The 25260-nt window shown below is 37.5% G+C and overlaps 1 protein-coding gene across 1 annotated transcript; it reads right to left on the reverse strand.

Moving 5' to 3' along the window:
- On the reverse strand, positions 1–24534 carry spag1a (sperm associated antigen 1a). Its single transcript, XM_081376661.1, has 8 exons — positions 24020–24534; positions 22507–22606; positions 21849–22001; positions 21134–21288; positions 14070–14211; positions 12596–12722; positions 12257–12383; positions 1–1569 (listed from the first exon to the last, which is right to left on the reverse strand). The coding sequence occupies exons 1-8, from the start codon at positions 24375–24377 to the stop codon at positions 1565–1567; spliced, it is 1167 nt and encodes a 388-aa protein (XP_081232787.1). The 5' UTR covers positions 24378–24534; the 3' UTR covers positions 1–1564.
- Positions 24535–25260: the final 726 nt, after the last annotated feature.

Genomic DNA, 25260 nt, shown 5'->3' on the forward strand with positions numbered 1-25260 from the left:
GTTTTCCTGCTTTTATTGTGGTGAAGATTGTAAATACACCGTTCTTATCCACTTTAACCTCAGTTTTGTCTCATTCTTTTAACACCCAATTCCTCACACAGTAAAATCTGACCCCATTTTAACTTTTGTAATCTCAACCTAATTGGCTGGACGTTACAATGTTACTCACTTTAAATGTTTATAGCATGTTTATTTTTGTTATATTATCATGAAAATGTAATATTTGTTAACTTAATATATAAAGTTTGTGGTAAGATTTATGTGGTAAGGAAATCTATACTTTTATTTATGATATGTATTAAAGTATTATGATAATGTATTTCTATTTTTATTTTTATTGCTGTTTTTCAAACTTATCAGAGAGTCCAGCAAATGTATTCTGTTGTTATCCACACAAAAAATGTAACTAAGAAAGTTTTTTTTTTTTTTTTTTTTTTTTTTAGCAGCAAGTCAGCATCATATAATGATTTCTGAAGGATCATGTGACACAGACTGGAGTAATGATGCTGAAAATGCAGCTTTTCCATCAAAGGAATACATTACATTTTAAAATATATTCACTTTTCAAACCGTTATTTAAAATTTACAATATTTTTTTTACAGTATTTTTTTGACTATTTTAATAGACTTCTTTCAAAAACATTTAACAAAAACTTGCAGACCCCAAACTTTTGAATGGTAGTGTATAATCAAATTATGTGGATGTATTATCCCAAATCACTAGGGATGCTTTTTTGCTTAATATTTGCAGTGCTTTTGCAATTATGAAACGATTGTTTTATAATTACAAGACATAATCATTTCTAATGGCAAACATTTATCACCTAGTTTATAAAGCCATTTATTTAGCTGATTCAAATTTGTTTAACTGAAACATTTCTTTTGCTGACATCCCAAAGAAAAAACTACATCTTATGTTATCGTTGTACATTCATACCTTGTGAGATCTAGTTTTATTTATGCATATTGAGACAATAGTTGGGCTGAAGGCTGGAAGATGTCAAACAAATTACACTACATGAGCTACATGTATTCTTAAATTACACATTACAATGGAATAGCTATTAAAAATATATTAAATCCTGAGAAATGAGACATTTTAAATGTAGCAAATTAAACGTTCCTATACAATTTCATCTGTGAGTGTTAAATCACTCCATATGTGAGCCACAGCTTCTTATAAAAGGCACATTCTCTTATACGCACGACAACCACATTACAACCCCATAATCCCGTTTGTTACACGCTTCCCAGCCGTGCCATGCTCACACGTGCCTATTGAAGCCAGAGTTAGAGATTATGAACCGTTTGCATGCGCTGCATGTCAGCATTGCATCAGACACAAATATTCCTAGAAGAACGTGAGATGAGTGTTTGTAGGAAGGGAAACTTTAGTTGCGGCGCATGACAGTCTACACAAAGATGAATGGAGCCTCTTGGCGGGACTGGGGGATCTCAGAGCTGGGACTCTCAGGCTCGTTGGATCCGCTGTGTCTGGCTTTAATGAAGGAGGCTCTGTTCTTCCTGTAGCTCTCTGTTCACTTCATTATTTATTGTCTTGATGTCAGCCTACAGAGAGGAAACAATCATCAGCATCATGCATGTCGTATTAAAGACAACTATTGCCATTAAAGTCAGCGTGATATCCGTGCCCTCATAATCTTATAACTTCCCCTCCCTCTGACCCCAATGACATCTCTTCTCTTCTCTGATGACGTTTACCGGCGCAAGGGCAGGATATCCTGTCACTCACATGACATCACAGCAATAGAGTGGTGCAGGGATGAAGTCAAAACCTGGAAGACTAATTCGCAGCTTGTTCCCTCAATATTTTCCCATGAGGTTTTATAATAGAGATTTTTTTTCTTTTTTTAGAGTTTTTTTTTTTAAATTATGAGTAAAATAATGTCTGTGGTAAACATTACCCCAGACAGCAACATAGTGCCCAGATCCGGCCCACATCGGGTACGCATGGATTCCACATGTACCAAATGTGGCCCGGATCTGGGCCGACACTATGTTGCTGTCTGGGACGATACTTAAATGTTTTGCTCTACATTGTAACTACAGACACTCACACTCCAAACGATCTAATCCAGTTACTAAGAAACATGTTTTTTTTTAATAAAAATATTATTTTTTTGCGTTTTCAAAATAATTTGCGTTTTCGAGATCTTTCCTTGTTTGGAAGCCGATTCACTTTTATATACGTCACAATAGGGAAGAAACGACTACTGAAATCACAACTTCCATTTCATGCCGACTTTAAATGCTCGATTTGATTTGGTGCGTGTGCTGAACCTCGAAAGACAAAAATAAACGTAATACACCAAAGAGTGAAAGTTTTTCCTAATCATTTAGAAAGGCACATTCACATCCAGAACGATATTTGCGTCCACATCAACGCATGATAACTCTGTTTGTTATAAGCGAGTGCTGCAGTTTTGTTGTCTGTCATTTAGGTGACTTTATAAACTGTTCGGGCTTTGCTTTTGTCTATTTTCTCATTATGAATATGATACTTTTCAAGTCGAATAAACAATCGTAGGCTATAATAAAATAAATAATTTAGTTTTGAAATGTAAAAAAAATTAAATTACATCTTGAAACTCAATTTGTGTTTGCAAAAGTGTTTGACAAATTGTTAGAGACCACTATCCCCCCAAAAAATTGTATACACTTTGAAAAAAGAGTTTCTTTCGTAACTCCACAAAATTTGAAAGAATTTTCAATATCCAAGTTAAATTGTTCAATTAATTGTTTAACAGGATAGATTCTTAAGTATTTGTTACTTATTATTCAAACTCTTTTCCAGTTAAAATTTCCAAAAAAAAAAAAAGAAAAAAAGAAAGATGACTAAAAGCTAATTAAGCATGGTACAATCTTCTTTTTAAATACACTACCACCATGATGATATGCGGATGGTTGTCAATTTCAAAAAGCTGCTCGATTGGAGGTATCAATCATATCTGTTGCATTAACATGTGGGACGGGCCAAAAACGGGCCAAAGTTACGGGCCAAAGTTTAGTTCCCAGGCCAGGCCTGGGATTTGTTCAGTTATGAGCAATTTAGTAATAATGACCCTTGCCTCACTCACTATACACCACTAATCAGCTAAACCTAAGATTAAAGTTCACTGAGGTAAGATGGCTGATTATAGAGGCTGTAAGCTAAATACAGTTTAGGTGTTTTTATTACATGGCTGATTGGTCAGTTGCTGCATTCTGCAATCAAATATTTTTTATAATCTTAATACAACAAGTTCTGGTTCCAGTCTATGCATTAGTTGTGGTGATTTTTCTGTAACTCTTTCTGCAGGTTACGCTGTTACGCCAGTAGGTGGCGACGAATCAGTGAGTTAACCGATTCCTTCAAAAGTACTGATTTATTCAATAGCGCCACTGCTGTTAATTGTTTTGTTGTTGAAATAAGAATAGACAAAGTAAAAGGACTGTGTCTAACATGTAAGTTACTCAGTATTAACTTGTTGTTGTGATATTGCTTAAATATAAACATGTAAGTTAGGCTAAAATAGTAATAACTGTACCGTGTCCTACCAGACTGGACGCCGCAACAACAACAAGGACAAGGATTTCTATTTCTGTGAGGTCGTGGTTGACAGCTCAATGATGATCTCAGGTACGCCGAAATGTTTTGTACAATACTAAAATTGTTTCATTTGAGTTCGAATGTCATATTTGCTTCAGTTTAAACTTTTAACAGCCATAATAAAAGCGACAATGGTTTACCTCAGATCTTGAAAAAAAAAAAAAAGGCAACAAGAACGTTCAAACTTTAACTCTTTGTAAACAAAGGTTATTCCATGACAAATATTGTATCAATCACTGAGTATGTATTTTGAATTATGTTAAAATTGTTTAATTTTCATTGATTTGATTACTTTTGTCTTTGCGAGACAGTCCGCGTGCCCACACGCTCTTCTGATGATACGGGCCGGGGTGCTTCTCAATACTCAACGGGTGTTTCTCAAACGGAAGGCTGCATCCTACGAAGGCTTAAGGCCATCTCAGTTTGAAGGATAATGGAAGGTAACGTTAGCCTTCGGCGGAGTCTGAAATTGCCCCCTAAACCCTTAGTCCCCTGTTTAACTACTTGAAGGAGTGAATGAAAACGAGTGAGCGAATTCGGACAGCTGTTGAGCGTACATCCGTTGTAACACTCGTTATTGCGGTGCAATGTGGGATTGAATAAGTGGACTCAATAACGTCCACTGATTTCGGACACCACTCCACAACAAATGGCTGTCCACTCAAATAACGCCCTTTTTGAGGGTATAGGGGGCGATTTCAGATTCAGCCTTGTTTTCGCGTCCTTCATTCGGCCTGTTTTGAATCAGATGGACCCTTCGCGGCCTTAAATCACCCACAATCCTTTGCACACATTCCAATTCACAAAAATAATATGACAGTGGTGAAGATGAGTCCCACCTTGCGATAAACTTCTTAGCTACATGAGCGGTTTTAGCTTTAGGATATGTGCTAGTTTTATGCAGCATGCTAAATGACACTGCTATGTAGCCTACAAGATAAGATAAAAGCAGTTTGTAAACATTTTAAGCAGGTAGTCTAGCAGTTTTCTGCCATCAAGTAATATATTTATTTGTATAGCGCTTTTCACAGTAGGCTACACACAGCTTTACAGAAAGACAGACAGCTATTATATAGTAATTGAGTTGTATAGCTAACTAAAAAAAAAACACTAATCTATAGCTTTGGTTATATACTATATGAAACGTATAAGTTAAAAGACATGAATGGTTGTTATAACGTAGTTCAAATGTCTTATATAATAAAGTGATTTTGTCTGATTTGTTACCAGGCACTAAAGCGATTACCCATGAAACGTGCTTTGAACCAATCGGATTGCTTGGGTCCTAAGGTGGGACTCATCTCTTCACCCAAATGGAAAACGTGTAGGTGAGCTTGTTTGGGTTTACCGGTATTATGAAATGTAAGACAAAAATAATGTTTTTGGACATTATCTTTTGTTTTGCTGTAAATTAATCACTAACACTAAATTGACAATAATGTAAACCACTGCAGACGGTTGTCATTCACTGTATTGCATTAAAGGAGTCATGACCTAGTATTACCTTGGATACCTACTGCTGTATTATAGTCTTTCAGGCCCTTCTAAAAAAGAAAAGTGGAAAAAAAATAAACACAGAGCTCCTCAGACCCTTATTTCTGAAGGCATTATTGTCTCGCAAGATCTGATGCAATGTTTTGGCTGTCGTGGACAGTCATTTTAATAATGCAAATGAGGGGCGCGTTGATTGGTGGCAGGAAGGAGGGGGTTGACACCGCAGGTGACGCTTTAGCATATCATTACAAAATGACATCATGGCGCAAATTATGAATGAACCCGACCCGACCCAAAGTATGAGGCGCCGTTTAGGGCTTAAATCAAACTTCATTCACGCACACATATATGAAACACGCTTGCATACATACTAAGTAGTCACACATTCATGTATATGAACTCTCCACGCACATACTCATTTGAGACGCGAGCACACACACACAAACTCGCGCACACACACACACACACACACAAACTAGACGGCGCCTCATATATAAGCGTTAGGCAATCAATATACAATAGCCGAATTCATGATGATCTCAGTCATTTGTTGTTTGCAAAGTAACGTTAGCAGCCATTCCCCATGTTTACCTCGAAGCTAATACTCCCGCTAGCATACAATAGCCGCATTAGCAGTTAGCTGCTGTTTGTTACACAGAGTAGAGCAATAAAAACACATTCTTACTGTTTCAATTGCAGGCAAGTGTCTGATTGTTGAAAATGGCCCCTTTTTCCCGAGCTTCGATGCCAACTTCGCCTGATATTGCCTCAAATTTGTGAAGGATTCCGGCGTAAAATGTTTAGTTAGCACAGACACATAACGTTAAGCCAGTGGGAAGGGTTGTAGGAATCGCGTCATTAAAAAGAATTTAATCCACTGGTCCCTGACAGCTTGGTCCGTTCTTGGGAGAGAAAACACATTTACATGTTGATTCTGGCAGTCAACAACAGAGCAACTCAGTGTGCACTACGTTTCTGCTTCTTTCTCGACTGAATATGAGGGGAGGAGGGGCGCCAGGGCGCACTTCCTGTGGCAGGTCTGCGGTGTCCATATATGGTATATCCAGCCCCGTCATGACGTCAAGTCGGGGCTGAAATCAAAATCTCGTATTTGAGTGCGCGTGCACGCGCGCTGGTTTATGAACCCTGGGGTAAACGAACGCTTCACTTTTAAATATCGGCTTCCCGGCCAGTGTATAATCGTTAGGCAATCATAACATACATTGATTCTCGTGGAAAAGTGAAAATTGCAGGTCATGACTCCTTTAATAAAAAGCCAAGACATTTTTTTAATGCAAAGTATTTTCCCAAAATTAAGTTTTAATAGTATTTTCGTGCTGTGACCGTGGGGCGGAAACGTGTGACGTTGCCATGCGCTCTTTCTAGACCGTCTCATTCTAGCGTTTAATTGATGAGGAGGACACTAGCCTACAAGCCTCCGAAGGGCTGAACTAGGAAGGACGCGGTGTCGATAGGATGCAGCCTTCCGTTTGAGAAACACCCAAAAATGCTTCCTTGTTTCCTCGCTCCTCCAGCCTGTGAAACCGATCAAAGTTAGCCATCTGTAATGACATCTCAATTCTCTAACTGCTCCGCGAGGAGGCGAGAAACGAGTGAGGAAGCTTCCAGAGGAGTTATGAGTGAGAATACATGGGTGTATCCTATGTGGAAGTCTTTCTTCTCGAGAAACCTGACGCACGTATAAATTCTCCTCCCCCTTCACATATGACAGGAGCGTGTGTATGGTTGCGCAAGGCTTAGCCTTCCTCTGGCCACAGACTTGAGACTAGTAGCATGGAATTTTCTCACTCAAACCACTGACTGCTGCTGCTTCTGATTGCTTTTAGAGGGAAAAGCTACCCATATCAGTTTTCTCAGTAATAATAGCATATTGGCAGATTTGGCAAATAATCCAGTGCATGTTTTTGCACTCTGGAGACCATCAAAAGTTTCTGTGAATTTGCAGCGTTTAGCAATATAGCCAATTCTTGAACGCAATGGCCAGTCAGAGGTGTTTAAGTTAGGTCTGAACAAAAACCCCTGTGTTTTGAGCTGTGAGTGGATTCTGAGTTCTGCACATGCAAATCCTCTCATTATAAAGTGAAGACAAGTAAGAGATTCAGTGACAGCTCTTTAGTGGTTATAAAGAGTGTGCTTTTTGCCATGCCAAATCCTGCATACAGTATGCTTTCTTTTCTGTTAAAATTAACAGTGGTTTGTGAACGTAGATGCTTTAATAACAAATAATTTTTCAGGAGCTTTTATGCTGGGATATGAAGGTTGTGCGACGACACGTAACTTGAAACTATTTCAAGGAAATCTTTTTAAATGTGTTTTTGAAGGCGAAGCACATATAGCCTCGCCCTGGAGTTGGTTCAACCTTCGCCTGTTCCCAACCTTGGTCCAGAAATACCCCCAGCACTGCACATTTTAGGGTACAGACGACAACTTTGTCAAAATGGTCAGCTTTTACACGGATCCGAAAAAAGGATAAAAATGCTGTGTTATGTATGGCAGGCCAGTAGTTGGCAAAACTATGTGCCTATAGACCCCTTTTGCGCTGACGTCACAGTTACGTCACAGCGCTAGCTGGAGGCAAAACAGAGTGAAAACTGGAGGCGGCCAATACAAACCAGCACAGATTCGACTACATAATAAGGAGCTTAAATTACTATTATTATTATTAAATGTCATCTTGTTGTGTTGTTGGGTTCTAGAATCGACGGAGTACAGGCTCCAATTTTACATTTTATCGCATAATGTTTTCTAAATGATTGTGATTATTTGTGAATCATCTTGTTGTTTTGATTGATTGGGACTAGACTTTTTGAAGAACCTGGTAAGAAAGGGTAATCAAATACATAGTTAAAAAATGAATATGCTGTATCTGGAATTTTTATGTCAAGAAAATATTCACATAATTAAATATGCACCGTAATGTCATTTTACATGGTCGTCTTCTGTCTTGCCTTGGCGCTGGCTAGGCAGAACTGTGGATCATACCACACAAGTCTTGTACGTAACGTGACCATTCAGCATAGTTATAGGTATCTAAAGATGTATATGCCCTCAGTTTCTCTTTCCCTCGGTTTCTCTATCGGGCAGGTGTAGAGCAGGCTTCTCAACCGGAGGTAGCGTTAACGTTAATCCTGTCAGATCGTCCATCCAGGCATTAACTGAGTGTACGGGTCGGCCAATCTGGTTCCGTCCGTTAAAATTAACTTTTGCAAATAACAATCGTGGTCCTGGACAGTGAGTGACCTTGCACATTAAGATAAAATTGGATTTTCTCCAGTCATTGTTAAAAAACAAGCTAACAAAACTGGCAAACTAACGTTAGTGAAGCGGCCAGAGGGTTCTTTCTGCCTCCAGCTAAGCCCCGCCCACACAAATACGTCACCATGTTTACCAAATGTAAAAGGGTCTATAGACCTTATGTAGCCCTGCCCCTTTTTAGCGCTGCGCTCGTTGTCTTTTGACTTCCGGTCTGTATTTTCACAGCGATTTTGTGTGTTTATTAATGAACGGCTTGTTTTAAAATCTTCCCGGTCGACTGACATTTGTTTAGTCATCTGCTTTAAACATTACAGTCCTCATGATAACTTTCGTTAACTTTACATTAAGTAAATCCACTTCAAAAGCTAATTACTCCTGGACAGCAATGCCATAGAAATATACAGAGCGACCTCAAAACGGAAGTTAAAAGACAATATTCTAAAGATGGTGGCGCCCTCGTTTCTCTGGTGCATAAGGTCTATAGACTGAGCACGTAATCAACATGCGCGTTTTCACAAATTCTTGTTTTTGTAGTTTACACGGAGACAATAGCGGTATCGTTTTCAAAACCATGCACTTTAGGGTTGTTTACACGACACTGTTTTCAACTAAAACCCTTAAATTTGATGAGTTTTGGCCGTTTATTTACACAATAACGCCTGGCCCTGAAAATGCAAACTTTTGAAAACGGGTTTCAAAGTGCAAGTTTGCGAATTTGTGAAAACGGTGACGTCACGCACATGTGGATTATGGGCCCTATCTTGCACCCAGCGCAATTGACTTTGTACACCGACGCATCTATCATTCCTATTTTGCACCCGCGCAAAGCGCGTTCTTCCCTCCACAGAAGCACGTCGCTAAACTAGGGAATGAACTTGAGCTCATTGGGCGGTTCAGCGCAAAAAAGGAGGCGTGTTCCGGTGCAAACGTTCCTTCATGCTATTTTGCAGGTTTAGAAAACAATTGCGCCACTAACCAGGAAAAAATAGTTTAAAGTCAGTGGCGGGTTGCGCATGTTATTCATATGCTATTTTAAGGGTGCATGCTTGGCCATAATCCATGTAGCGTGTGCACAACGTGCACTTTGATTCTCTCATCTACACAGAAGCAGCAGTTTTCATTTTTGCAAATCATACATTATTACGATAGATAGATAGATAGATAGATAGATAGATAGATAGATAGATAGATAGATAGATAGATAGATAGATAGATAGATAGATAGATAGATAGATAGATAGACAATTTATTATAAAAGCATACATCTAGCTTACACATTTACCTAAATTATCATACGCCTTTTTAACCAAAGTTAATTTGGGTGGGTTTCTCCATCCCCAATCTCCCTGATGAGACCGTTGCTCTCCTCGGCTGTGAACCGCTCCTGGCGCGTGCCTGGCAAATCCGCCGTTATAATAGGAATCCGCTTTAGAACAAACGCGCCTGCTCTTAAAGGGAATGTGAGATGATGCTCTGATTGGTTTATTTCACGTTACGCCCAAACCACACCTATGAATAATGAAGCTGCTTCAGACCAACCCATTTTAGATTTGTGCCTGGCGCAAGAGTCATTTATCCCGCCGGGAAAATAGCAACAGCGCCAAGACCCGTCCACAAAGTTACTTGCGCTTTGCGCTTTGACACTTGCGTTTCAGATCGTTAAAATAGGGCCCAAAGTGTTCTGTCTATAGTCTGTCATCACAAAAAATGGAAAGGAAAAACGTTTCCATTTTTAGTACATCATTGTTGTGTAAATGTATCATTTGAAACCTGTTTACAAAAGTTTGCGTATTTTTAGGCACCCAAAACGGCGTTGTAAATAAAGAGTTTAACGTTTTTAGTTAAAAATGGTGTCGTGTCAACAGCCCCTGGGGTGTCTCCTAATCAAACACAGGTGATTCAGCTCATTAGCACGTTAGTTAACACTCAAAGAGTGTTTAACACTCCACCTCAGATGGGTGTGTCACAGAATGTGCTGTGTTGGGTGTACTCCAGGACTAGGGTTGAGAACCAATGTCATAATGCACCGCAATAAGGAGTGCACAAGTGATGTACACTCAACGGCTGGCTACCAGAGAATACCCATGCTCTGTGAGCGTCACGCAGAATGAGTTTCCGCATATTGCCTAAAGATACCATCTGCAGCACTTAAGGTGCACTCAGTCTCTGAATTCACTCACTGGTTTTCATTTGCTCAGTGAACTATATTAGTGGAGTAATGTTGTGAATAGTGAGTAGTGAATTAGGTTATATAGTGCTGCAGGAATGACATTTTGTAGGCCAAAACCCGTAAATGAGTTGCATTTTAGCACATCCAGTTCCATCGCCCTGAAGTCAGTTGGTTTTCTAAATGAGTTTTTGGATAAATGCTTGAAATAAAGTTTGTGTTTAACAAGTTCAAGATATATCCATTCCATGTTTTATTATACAACATAAATTACATCAGTAATACTGACTGCCTTGTGCTTTTTTAAAAGATTTTTTTTCTTTAAAAGGCAGTTTCTAACAAGTGTCTAAATGGGACCACAGAACAGAAAAAATCATCACCTTATTAGTCCGCTTTCACTGTCCCATTGTGTTTATATTCATGCCATTGCAAACTATTTTAACTCAAACTTTCAGGGAAAATGTTTTTAAATAAAGACTGCAAGAGTTAATGGTGACGTTGTTGTCATGTGACCGTGGTGTAGTTTGTTTATAGAGTGGTGCCAGTATGATGTCACTTTGTAGGCCAACCGGCAGTTAGCATCACACTGGTTCCCTCGACAAAAACCCAGTAGGATTTTTCCATAGGCTTTTTGCAAGAAACATTTTCCAAGAAAGTTTGAGTTAAGTTTATCCAGAGAGTAGTTTATAAGAGCACAATTATAATCATAACGAGGCTGTAAAAGCGGACTGAGTTTACTTGTCCATCGTGATGATTTATAATGTCCCCGACAGCCTCTGTAGTCCCATTTAGCCACTTGTTAGCAACCGCCTTTTTCAAGAAACGTAACAGCTTAAAAAAATTACGAGTGGTGTAATACTGATGTATTTTACATCGTAGAATAAAACGTGAAAGTGTCTTGAGCTTGTGTTTACCACAGACCTTATTTCAGCCATTTAACCAAAATCCCATTTAAAAAAAACATTGACTTTGGGACGATGGAACCGGAAGTGCTAAAATGCCAACTCGCTTCCAGGCTTTGGCCTACAAAGTGCTGTCATACCTGCACCACTCTATAAGGTGTGTTCACTCCATGTCATAATTATTACCGTAACAATTCTGAACTGTAAAAAGCCTTCACGTTCATGTAGAAGGTGTAATTACAATGTGTAATCTCAATTTTCTGAGATCTATGACTTGTGCCACCTGACCACTGCAGCTTTAAGGTGTGTTCGATTTGAAGCGCCGCTGTGCAGACCGATCAGTGTGTGACATCAAAGTACCGGGAAATCGATTCGAAAGCATACGGAGCTTTATTTACGGTAATTACGAATAGCAGTAATCTGCATTTAGCTTTTTACTCCTAGCGATTGTATTTTGGCATCAAAATTCGTAACAGTTGTGTTAATTTGTGAAGATTATTATGATGAACAAAACTTTTGTTGGTGACAGAGCTTATTTTCTTTAATAATCCAAAGTCCACTCTAAAAATCCTATTGGGTTTTGTCGAGGGAACAAGGGTTAAGCGAACTTCCGGGTTGGCCTACAATAATATGTCATCACTGCAGCGCTCTATAATGATTTTGGATACAGCAAGACAAATTGCTTGTCACTGGAATAATATCACATCGCAATTTAGGAAACAATGTTGTACCAAGGAACTGATTTCCTACATAGTCTAAACTTTGTTAGATTCTCGACTTCCGGTTCATTGGCTAGTGAGAGTTTACCTTGGGCTTTATCCATTAGACTTTCTCTTAGCAGGTTAGTCACCAGCTCCAGCTCCTGCTCGGCCTCCTGCACTTTTGGATCCAACTGCAGTACTTCCTGTAAATCAGTGCTGGCTGACAGGTAGTCCTGTGAGAAAACATATAGACAGACCATCTAAACTCTTACTGCACTTACTGCACTGAATTCTACAGTAGTGCTTAGTCAGTTTATTCTCTACTGCACACTTGATATGCACACAAACAAAAGTACAATGTTTTAAATGGATTGTGTAACCACTGTAAAATGCACAAAAATAAAGGAGAGATACTCTCTTTTCACCATTAAGACAAAATATAAACCTTCAAGCCTTTGTGCGCCAGTGCACGTCTGTAAAATGCTTTCTTATTGTTTGGCTCGATCTGAAGTGCCGAATCACAGTCCCGTTTGGCTTCTGCGAAACAATCCAGCTTGAGATAGCACAGAGCTCTGGAAAACACAACAGACATTTCTCATTCAGCAATGCGGCCTGGCTCTCTCCTTGGGTGCTTTATGCTGGACTTGTCAGAGCTGATTGCTGACTGAATAGCTTCGTCTGAGCAGCTCCAGTCTCAGCACTTTTTAGAAGGCTCGATCAAATGAGAGACAGGACAACATGTACAGCTATTCAGGATTCATTGCTAGTATTTAGTGTGAACTGCAAAGCACCAAACTGCGACTGTAAATACTAGAGTATGGCTTGCTTCTTACTGCACAGTGTATACTAACCCACGTAAAGTATGTCAGACAGTATGCATTATGCAACATTTCAAACTTTCATATGCATACGGTTTTCACCAGTGCTATTTTAGTATTATTTATATACAATTATAGTTTTTTTATATTTTAAGTACATTTTATTTATATATTTTAAGTTTTTATTACATTTGATTTAATATGTGCTTTTGTCATTTTTTTGTCAAATTTTCTATACATTTTTTAATTTAGATTTAAAGTCAGCTAGAAATCAAATTTTTTTTTTTTATAAATTTTTTATCTGTGCGCATCATTTAAAAAAATAAAATTAAAAATCATGTGCCCTCAATATTTCATCAAATAACTTCCTTTCCATCATTAGATGTTTACTGGCTCGAGGATGGGACAACCTGTCAATCACATGAGATCATAGCAATAGCAAACCACAACGATCCAATCAATTCCCTATGGACAAAATCAAGTCCCATCCTACATTTTTTCTTGTTCGAGAAGCAGTGTCGTATATACGTCACAATAGGGAAGAAAAGACTATCGCAACTTCTGTTTCATGCGACTTTTTGTCTTTTTATTTCAGTTTGTTGTCAAGGCAACATTTCCCATTTTTTCCATTAAGTTTTTCATTTAATATTTATGTTTATTTCATCAAATTGAATTTTAATCAACAATAACAACACTGGTTGTCACATGACCCATGTTCAATTCCATGTTTAATTCAGTGTTTCCAAAATTAAACATTTGTTTAGCAATTTTTTGATAATTCGTCATACTGGACCATTCTTGAACACACCGACTGAAAATTTGTCAAGTGTAAGGTTGATTCATGCACATTGCATTGTGGGATACAGTATTCTGCACAGTGTGCTGTGTTATTACTTAACATTTGGCAGTAGTAAGTCACTTAGTCAGTAATTTGGCTTTTCCATGCATACCAAAATGTGCATACTGCACACAGTACAATATACATATTGCTGAAATAGTATGTGTAATGTGGTGTGCTTTTCTAAACACAGTTCACTAAAAACAGTTGTAAAGCATTTTAAATAGAAGCCTGTTTTCACCTGGTCAATTGGGCATGTTTACCTGTTGGTGTAGATGGCACATTCGTCAGATTTGATAGCCAGACACTCACTGTATTTGTCCACAGCACCTTGAAACTGGCTGTTCTTCACTAGTTCATTTCCTTCTTGTTTCATCAATGTGAATCGAGCCTCTGCTTTTCTGGCTGTGGAAAAAGTAGATACAGTAGAATTAAACTTCCAACTTCCGTTCCAAGACAGAGAGCCGTCACCTTATTTTTTTTATGTCCCTCTTCAGTAAATTATCATTGTCCACTCTAAACAGCCAGATGTAACGAAACCTGTCAACTCAAAATTGTTTTTTTTTTACATTTTAATGATTTTTAAGCACGTTTCCCAGTCAAATTCTCATTATCGTTGAGATTCATCAATTTTTTTTTTTATATAATGTAAATAAACAAATCAAAGATCAAAGTTATTGTATTAAGGTAGTGAGAATTGTCATGGAAATAATGTCACAATGCATAAAATCTTAAAGCTCATACAAATAGGCTTACTTTTTTCTTTATGAAAAGTTAAATTTCCAGTGTTATTTTAGTAATATTTATATACTATTGCACTGATTATATTTTACGTTGATATTTTGAATGAGCTTTTATCTGTATATTTTTGTTTTCATTTTAATATTGTTGTGTGCTTTTGTCTTTTTTTGCATTTAGCTTTATTATTATTATACTATTTTATTATTATAGCATTTTTATTTAAGTATTAGTTTTAGTAATTGTTGAACCTAAAAAAAAACTTCAGTTAAAAACTTCAAATTTCATTTAGTTGCCATTTATAATTTGTTTACATGTTTTTCATCTAATATTTGTATTTTATTTTATTTTATTTTATTTTATTTTATTTTATTTCAATTACAGAAATATTTTTTTAATAGATTTAGGTTTAGTAATAATAACAACACTGGGAATTTTTCTTTTGGTTTTAGGTTAAAATGAGACCTGGACATGTTATCGTAAGAGTTGCACAAAAGAGATGCACTACATTACGTGTGCAGGCTTATGTGGCAGAATGTTTGGCAAGTTTGCAATAGGCTAGTTCCTCTCATTTCCAGTAAAGGCAGCAAATGCTGTGGGAATACTCCCATTATTATGACATCATCTGGCTCATAGTACAACAGAGCAAAGGTCACCCCATTGTTAATGTGATCAGGTGCTGATGTGTGCTGTGTGATCATGTGGGCTTTCCTTTCTCAGTTCAGAATGAAACCGGAGCTGTCTGGTTCCATTACGATGAAAGCTGACTATGTTACACCTTTACATAATTGATTGCCATCTAGTGCAGTACATAAATGCTGACAAATGCTGTCAGATGCTGCTTGTGACTGAAACTGAACATAATTATTATAAACATGGAAACAGCAAAAATGTAAACGTCACGTGCTATGCTAAACCTTATAAGGCTTTCCAGCAGATTTCTATTATCATTGATCAGTTTTATTTTTGTCAGCATCATACTGTATTATTTATCAGCACCAGCCTGCATTTGCAGTTCTTTGGTGTTCTGGCATGGATTTTTACTTTGAAATGCATTGTTAATCCATGCAGCTAGCTTTCATAACCTCAGCATGAATATCCTAGCAGGTTGAGACCGGTTGGCGTTGGTTGGCGTTGAACCACTGTGAGTTATTAAAACCGTACTTGTTACATCCTGTACTTGTCCAATCAGTGCATCTCATTCAATAATAATTACATGGATTATTTATATTTATATGCACAGGAGAACTTCTCACGAAACATTTATGTCTATGCAAATACACTTGTTCTTAGCCTTATTGTAATGTTAATGGATTTGCATTTTTTAAACGAGCGACTGCATACCCATGGATAGTATTTTGCATAAAACACTCCCAAACAATATATAAAGGTTTTCCGCACAACCTTTCCTTTACAGTCTTTCGTCACTCTCAGCAAACTCATGACGCTCTTAAAACTGAAAGCATGTTGTGCAGCAAAATCCTCAAGCAACAGAGTGCAACAGTTGGGTTCGGGAAGTAAAAACTCAAATTTAGAATTGAAGATTTTGAACGGTATCTTATAAACCTTTAAAGACAGACCTAATGTGAGCTATGAGGTTGCTAATCCATGGTATTTGCTTCCGCTGAAGCCGTCAGCCTGCATTATTTCAGCTTTTAAATAGTCATGTTTAACAGTGGAATTTCTGGTGAAAACTACATTCCCCATTCAAAAAATTACACAAATCACAGTGTCGAAAAAAGTAACACGCTCCTAAACATAGATATGTATACGTAGATCCACATCAACCGCCATCTTGGAACAGTCAGTGTGTCGTCACTCACAGTAAGAATCAATGATGCCACAACATTGTGCAGCTTCTGGTTGTAAAGCCGCCAACATTTTAATTCCCAAAGAAATTGGATAACCTTTCACAGGTGAGAATGTGTTGGTTTGTGTTTTTATTAGGGCTGGGTATCGATTCAGATGTTACAATTCGATTCGATTTCGATTCGATTTCGATTCTCAATTCGATTTTCGATTTCAATTCTCGATTCGATTTCAATTCTCGATTTGATTTTTCGATTTCGATTCTAAATTAGATTTCGATTCGACTCAATGAGTATTTAATACAAATCCTATATTTATTAAAAAAAGAAAAAGAAAAGAAAAGTGAACATAAGTTTTCAAGTGTTTAATTAATAAAAAGAAATTAAGAGCTACAAACCTGTATATTAAACTCTTTTTATTTTAGGTACACTTGGGTACATTAAAACAGAACTCTATATTTCAAATGCATACAATGAATAGACAGGATTTTGATGCAAGATGAAAATTGATGCTGAAACTGGACAAGTCAGAACAGTCGCATGTCTTGATCAAACAGGTTAACAATCCTCACATAAACCCATATAAAAACATTGCATATAATTTTCATCTGTGCCCTTCCTGTCTAACAGCTAGGCCATATACAGAAATTGAATAAAGTTATCAAACAGTCTGCGCTGCATTAATTATAAATTATATATAGACTAATCAAAGTTACAAAAGTTCTTTAGTCAAGAGTAGTGAGTGTTTTTGTCTGTTCCCTTTGTTCTTTGATTAACTTTAACGACAGAGATAATTAGTGGCTACTGTGTATTGTCCCTTTAAGACGGATTTCACACGCGCCTCATTCTCTCACGAGTCATAACTCTTCACGTTCATCATAAGACTGCTCTTATGTTATGAAAATACTCAACAAAAAGACATTTTGGCATAATTGTGTGTGTTATTGTTCGTTCAAGCGCGAAAGATAACTCTATTCTGGGCTGTCTTGTGCGCACGCACGATATCATCGCAAGTTTTTCTGTGTCACAGTCACGACATTTACAGGCAGCGAGCTCTATTTTGTCTTGTCGCACATGAATGGTTTAAAAGCATTTGCATGAATAAGAGCGGGATCATGTAACACTAGCCAAAGGATGACAAAAAATTAACAGATGCTGCATTAATTGCGTTAAAAGCCCAAATTTGTTTATTTCATTAAAAAAAAAATCGCAGCATTTTGCGTCATATACCCTAATTGCGTATAGGCTTGACATCGCGATTGCGATATGATTAAAAGTGCAGCACTTGAGGTTATTTTATGATTTAGATAAAACTAACATAAAATCTCACAGCATTAGCTATAAAATTGAGTTTGCAAAACTATGAACAAACAATGGAGGAAAACTAATACTTGGGTAATAATAGACAAATAAAGATGGAAAAAAATCGATTCTTGGCATTTGAGAATCGATTTTGAATCGACCACATTTTAAAAAATGATTAATCGAAAAATCTATTTGTTTTGCCCAGCCCTAGTTTTTTCCTAAAAACAGAAATTTTGAATCATTTTAACTACGAAAGTTATTGATGAATCATTGTTGAATCGTGAATTGTGAAAACGTTTGTACGCACAAATCAATGAGTGAGACCCGCTCTTATCAACCTTGTAATATGCAAATAAGATATATGTTCAGTAATGGACGATTTCTGATGTGAAAGACAGTATTGTAGCCTACCTAATTTCTTTATAGATTGCTAATGAAGTTAGCAATTTTAAACTATAATTTGTACTGTTTACACTTATTAGTTAGTTCCCTGCTGAAAAATCCAGGCTGGTTTATGCTGGTTAGTGAGGGTAAGTGCTGGTATAGTGCTGGTACAGTCTGGTTTATGCTGGCATAATACTGGTCTAGCTGGTGAACCAGCATATGCATGCTGTTCTCAAGCAAAACGGAGCAGATGAAGCTGGTTCACCAGCATGCTCTTGCAGGGTTGAGTGTGAGTAGGCCAGCTCTCTGTATGCAAGCAGTGTTTTGGGCACAGGCATTGTTTTTGCTTGCATAGTTTTTTGCATAGTTTTTGCCTCCATATTAATGATGTAAAGAACAATATAAGGTAAAAATATATATATTTATTAAATTATATGATTATAACCCATATAACTCCCTCTGCTGAAAGTAGAACTGAACCTTTTAATTGTTTAAGTTAAGATTACATTATTAATCAATATCAGTGGTAAACTGGTAAAACGTTTCAAAGCAAAGGAATTGACAAAGAATGTTTCTCCTGTTTCAAAAGATCTGTACACAAATCAGTTAAAATAGTTACAAAGAACTTGTGTACATTGCATAACAAAAACATTGAGATATGAAAACCAAGAAAAATGCCCAATAAAAGCATTATCATAAGCAGTTTGTTCAATAACAGGGGTTATGAGAAGATCAATGGGACTGGTTTATTACAACTTGATAATGAAAGTTCAAAACTGAAAGTTACTGTTTTTAAAGACTTTCATACTTATTTGGGAAGTCAAATCCAGCTGTCAGTCAAACTTTTCTTGGTCTTTAAAGGGGTGGTATAATGCCCTTTTCACAAGATGTAAAATAACTCCTCTGATGTCCCCAGAGTGTGTATGTGAAGTTACCCCACACATATTTTGGTAACACTTTACAATACGGGTGCACTAATCTGCATTAATTCATGCTTAACTAATGCAAAGATAATCATGTGTTAATGTTTGACTCATGAAGAACTAAACCATTAATTAATGATTACTGCATCAGCAACTAATAAAGATTCTAAATGATTAATAGATTAAGTAATATATGAATTGTTATTAATTAAATGTGTCATAATGTATTAATTCCTTAATAACTTATTTTATTTACTAAAAGTGTAAATTAATGCGTTAATTACCACAGTTGGTCAAGGCAATGCACTTCAACTTCCAGTTTTCTGCTTTAATTAGCCTAATCATTAACTAATGATTTGCAAATGTATCATTATGTTATGACTTTATTTGTTGAGGCACATGACTATTAACTAATTGTTAAGTAATATGCCATTTTGGTTTTGACATCCACACTAAGCCATGTATTTCATTTTCCAACCATGTACAACCAAGATTTCACCTTGTTGTTCATGCACAGGACTATGTCAGCTTGAGGTCGTGGAACACTGAAAACAGGCGGTCGAGCGCTGCTATTTCATAACACTATGTCTAGACTGGATAAAGACAATAGAGCGTCCATTATAGTCAGTGAGACTACACTGGATGCGGCGCGACACTACACGACAAAACCCTGACAGTAAACCGATGCCACACTCTATCTCTGACGTACTCCGAGCTCTTGTGCTAGTTCTGTTACGAAGGACAAATGGACTTGCGATGGTCTGTCATGTCCAGTGAAGACAGCTGGTCTCGTCCAGTGTAAACACAGTGTAACAGCGGTCAGGAGTTCAGATTCTGTGTGCTGATTTTTGTGTGCAGCCCAGCTTACCCATCCTTCAAACACATTCTCTGACATTACATTCACTGCATGTGCAAACTGTCAAAACCCATAAATGGCATATTACTTAACAATTAGTTAATAGTCATGTGTCTCAACAAGTAAAGTCATAACATAATGATACATTTGCAAATCATTAGTTAATGATTAATTAAAGCAGACAACTGGAAGTTGAAGTACATTGCCTTGACCAGCTGTGGTAATTAACAAATTAATTTACACTTTTAGTTAATAAAATAAGTTATTAAGGAATTAATACATTCTGACACATTTAATTAATAACAATTAATATATTACTTAATCTATTAATCATTTTGAATCTTTATTAGTTGCTGATGCAGTAATCATTAATTAACGGTTTAGTTCTGCATGAGTCATACATTAACACATCATTATCTGTGCATTAGTTAACTATGAATTAATGCAGATTAGTGCACCCGTATTGTAAAGTGTTACCCATATTTTTATATAGCATTTTAAAATTGTTACTTTTTGAGGGTGAGGGTGCTCCTTTAAATGCAAATGAGCTGTTGCTCCTGGCACAGAGGGCGGAGCTACAACAGCTTGTGTCCTTAGCAGCAACCTCACACAGACACACACTGAAAATTTCAAAAACGTTTAGCCTTTAATGGTCAAACCGGAGTCGGACAAAGATGGAGAGACTCAAGAAGAAGTGACAATGTGTAGACAACATTTCTGAATGGTTAGTTGATGAATTTAGGTAGCTTATGTGTAGTTACCTTCTAGTCATTGATTAGCACATTCTGTCTTGATAATCTATAAATTGAGTTCTCAGGGGCGGGGTTTATGTACATTTTAGGGTTAGTGATGTCACTAACCCGGGAGGAAGCTCGTTTAGTCCCTATCAGTCGTTTGTTGTAGTCCTTAAAAAGCAATTTCTTTAAAAGAAAATATCTCCATTTGCTTTGAACTTTGAGCGTTGTAACTTTGCAGATGTTGTTTATGCTCAAACAGCAACATTACACACTAACTAAAGTTAGAAAAGTGAAATCATAATCAACCACCCCTTTAACTACGAACACACACTAATAAATGTGATATTATGTTACACATACACAAGTTTTATTGTGGTCTTGCTGGGATCATACCAGCCCCTAAAAGACAACATATGCTGGTCCACCAGCACACCAGCATCCCAAGCTGGATCTTTCAGCAGGGTTATGCTTTCTAAAGAGAAGCATCACTATTGCGCATTATTGAGTACAAAACTGTTCTATCTGGCCGCTGTTATCTTTTGGTGTTGGTTTTGGTTCAGTTGCGATCTAACTCACCCTTGTCCTGTTCTGCTCTGTCTGCGCGGGCCTGCAGAACCTCTGCACTGGGTTCATCTTTACGGTGCTGCTGGGCAGAAAGCGGAACCATTGGAATCTCTGGAAGCTTCTCTCGCCAGTCAGGACCGTCCTGATCTATCAGCATTTTTGTGATTCTGAGAACAAACACAATCAGACATAACTGGAATTTTTACCATTTCACCTAAAAAAAAAAAAAAAAAGATTCCTTAAGTACTTGAAAACATCCTTGAAATGAGATCTATTGACTTGAGGACAAAAAATGATAAAAAGATATAAATACTTATTTACAGACAATACATCTTGAATATTGAAGTTTACTTTTCATCCTATTGGCCTATTTTGTTTTTGTTTTTAACAATGATAACAACACTGTAAAAAAAAAAAAATACTGCTAACCTTCTGCCAGGACATTATCTGTTCATTTTAATGACATTTCATGTAACCCTAAAACACAACATAATGCATAATGCAAAATACGAGTAAAACACCTGTGAAAATTCAAGAAGGAAAATGTCTTCACATTAACAGTGTTCTTAGAGTTAAAAAACTACCAAATCTAACTTCTTATGCAATTTGTCTTCTTAAGGATGTTTAGGTTTTTTTTTTTCTTCCGTATAATGACACTAATAAACTGCATTTTTAAACATTAAAATACTTAGAAAATGTATGTTTCCCTGTGGGCAATGAATTATACCTGTGCACACTGTCGTGAGCCGCCTGCACGCTGATGTCTATCTGCAGTACTGTCTTGTAATCCACATACGCCATCCTGTAGCGCTCCAGAGATTCATACGCCATAGCTCTCCGGAGGAGGGGCTTCAGGGAGAAGGGGTGGAGCTCGAGGGACCTATAAATAAACAGGATGAGACACAGAGGATCAAGGTCTTTCTCTGATCCTGTGCCCTACAATTAACTCTCTAACGCTACATTGGTAGCCATTCATAAAGCTGCATAAAGCTGAGTGTTTTGAAATACTCCTGTTAAAATTAAATATCAATTTGAAACTGTCCTGTGTCTTTCCTCTATGGTGTTTAGTAGGACGGTGGAAAGTACATTATGATTACAAGACTCGTTGACAGAATGAAAATAATTGTATTATTTCCCTGAATTCCCTCCAACGGAGCAGAACATGGTAACAGACTGCCGACGTTCTTTATGCCGGTTAACCAGTCTGCTGGTAAAGCTCCTTACAGTGCACATAACTGCGTTGGGTGTTAATCTTACTGAGACAATCGCACGCACTTGCAGTATTACCTCACACATAAATCCAAGCTAAACTCAGCATCGTGGCTCTTATTATTTGGTGAAAGTCTGGTCATTGGCCAGTGTGTGCATAGAAATGTGCGGTTAACCTGGTGCAGTCCTGAATGCAGTCTGTGCTGTTTCCATCTTTGAGGTAGCATGCAGCTCTATTGGAGTACAGAACACAAAGATCCTCTGGGCTGTCAATACCTGCAAATACAAGCACAGCACTGAAAATAGACCAAGAAAGCAGCTTTAGTTCTGCATGGATACACGTGGGAGGAAGGGTTCATAGGGCAGGCAGCCATTCATTTTGGAAAACATTTTGTTTAGTCACCTAATAGTATGTCACAAACCCAGCTAGTCATAGAAAAAACACTCTGGGGAAGCTGAGTTTAGAAAGATGGTACATCCCATCTTTCAAAAGGCCCATTACGTAACTTTAGTGGGCACACCCACAATGCAATGTGGCGGAAGTGAGCAGCAGTCTTGTGAAACACTTTCCCTTCTAATATAAAAATGCGGCTCTTGTCCCTAAAATGCAGTCGCTCGATTGATGAACCCCAGTTCAAAACCTTTTCCATGGGAAATTTAAACAGCTGCGCCTCTCAATGAACCGGCTTTGGAAACCTACCCCTGTATTACTCAGCGCTGCTGAACAGGATCTATGCAATGTTTGCGCACTTGATGCTTTCGTAGTCCATGCTACAAAATGACTCATTCAAACGTGCTGTGGGATTTGAAAAATCAAAAACTATAAAAAGTATGAAAATAGACGCTATAAACTGTCACCTTGCCTAAAGTGCCATTTTGGTAACACCAACAACTGTTAAATATAATATTTTAACATGCAGATAATATATATTATTTCCCAATAAATACTTGAGTAGCATGCCAGATTCCATTAAAACATGTTGGTTAATTTGGAAAAACACAGTATACTTGGACAATGGTCACCTTGCCAAAACAATCACCTTTACATCAAATTGTTAAATATACTATTTTAACACGCATCATATATAATTTCAAGGTACATAAGCACAAAATACGTTTACCCCACCAGAATCTTTGAAATATGCTAATTAATTAGAAAAATCCAGCACTTTTAAGTCAGTATACTATAAAAAACATGAAAATATATACAATAAAATGTCACCTTGCCAAATTTGTGTAATTTTGTTAACATTAACATTAATGTTAATGTAAAAAGTTATACTTTTTTTAACACACACACACACACACATATATATATATAATTTTTAGATAAATACTTTTACCCCACCAGAATGTTTGGAATATTTTGATTAATTAGAAATATCCAGTACTTTAAGTTATACTATACTATAAATGACAGTTTATTAACACCAAAACCTGTTAAATATATTGTTTTAACAAGCATAAGGTGTATCATTTCAAGATAATTAAACACACAATGCTTTAATCTTTTAAAACCTAGTACTTTTAAGTCTGTATACTAGAAAATCACCTTGCTAAAACAATCACCTTACCAAACCATATATATATATAATCTTGGTAACATCAAAGACTGTTATATCTACTGTCTAAACACGTATGTCACGCATGATTTAAATAAAATACTAAAACAGAATATTTGTACTCTACCAGCTTCTATACATCCGTCGATGGCCTGTGTGTATTTCTCCACCGCGTCCCCAAACTGTCCATTTTTGAACAACATATTGCCCTCATTTTTTCGCCTGGCCAATGGAGGAGGAAGGGCCCCACACGGGGCGTCCAGATTACAGCTCTGCCCACCACTGAACGCAGTACCAGAGCCCTGAGGCTCATCCTGGCTCTTGTTGGCTGGAAGGTTGCCATTCACTGCCGTGTTCTTCCCCTGGACTTCCTTTGAGTTGGCTGTGTTGTTTCCATGGCTCCTCCTGCGCCCCGGGGTCCCAGGTTGAGAGTGCGGGCCCCCTCCCTCTCCGTGACCGGGGGCCTTCTTCTGTGAATTCCCCATGGCTGCCCTCAGTCCCTACCAGAGTAAAGCGATCTCTCGTCCTCACGCAAACACTCATACACACTCTCCCTCTCTTCCTGTTCCCTGCGCAAACTGTACAGGCTAAGCCAGAAGTAGGAAGACACTCCTCCTGCCGGGTGCACCGAGCTGTGACATCACCGAGGGGGAGGGGCTGCGCTGCTGCTGCAGAGTGGGGGTGGTGTCCTGTGAAACAGCAGCCAGGGGAGTTCAAAAGGCCCTGCTGGATTTCACTGTGCAGAAAATCAGCCGACACCGCTCAGGATCTCTGTGCTCTCGAAGACTTGAGTTTATTTTATGGCTCCTGATTGTTCTTATGATGCCATTTCCGTGCTTTATACTGTCATCCAAAAGCTAAATATAGCTCTTCGCTGTTCATTCTCACCAAAGCAGCAAACAAATAACTTACTACCTTAGACTGCAAGGAATAGTTCACCCCCAAATGATTTTTTTTTTTCATTACTTACTGGCACTCAAGTTGTTCCGAACCTGTATGAGTTTCTATCTTCTGTTGAACACAAAAAGAAGATATTTTAAAGAATGTTGTAATCAGACAGTTGACGGCACCCATTGTCTTCCATAGTAGGAAAAAAATAAATACTATGCAAGTCAATGGTTTACCATCAACTGTCTGATTACAACATTCTTTAAAATACCTTCTTTTTGTTTTCAACAGAAGAAAGAAACTCAAACAGGTTTGGAACAACTTGAGCACCAGTAGGTAATGACAAACATTTTTGGGTGAACTATCACTTGCATTTGAATACTTTTGATGCAAGATAGAAACCAATTTCACAACCTATCACATAGGAGAGAGCAGAAATGTGAGTACAATCACATACATATCTATAAACAGAGGTGTAAA

The sequence above is a fragment of the Scardinius erythrophthalmus genome (genome assembly GCF_964197995.2).
Source record: "Scardinius erythrophthalmus genome assembly, chromosome: 10".
Classification (NCBI taxonomy): Eukaryota; Metazoa; Chordata; class Actinopteri; order Cypriniformes; family Leuciscidae; genus Scardinius; species Scardinius erythrophthalmus.

What these genes read in the sequence shown, in the direction of transcription:
- spag1a (XM_081376661.1), bottom strand. Translation starts at nt 24,377, where the DNA reads ATGGGGAATTCACAGAAGAAGGCCCCCGGTCACGGAGAGGGAGGGGGC. An exon ending in TGCATTCAGGACTGCACCAG is followed by an intron (nt 22,002 to 22,506) that starts GTTAACCGCACA and finishes GTTTATTTATAG; the next exon opens with GTCCCTCGAGCTCCACCCCT. An exon ending in CAGAGCAGAACAGGACAAGG is followed by an intron (nt 14,212 to 21,133) that starts GTGAGTTAGATC and finishes CTTTTTCCACAG; the next exon opens with CCAGAAAAGCAGAGGCTCGA.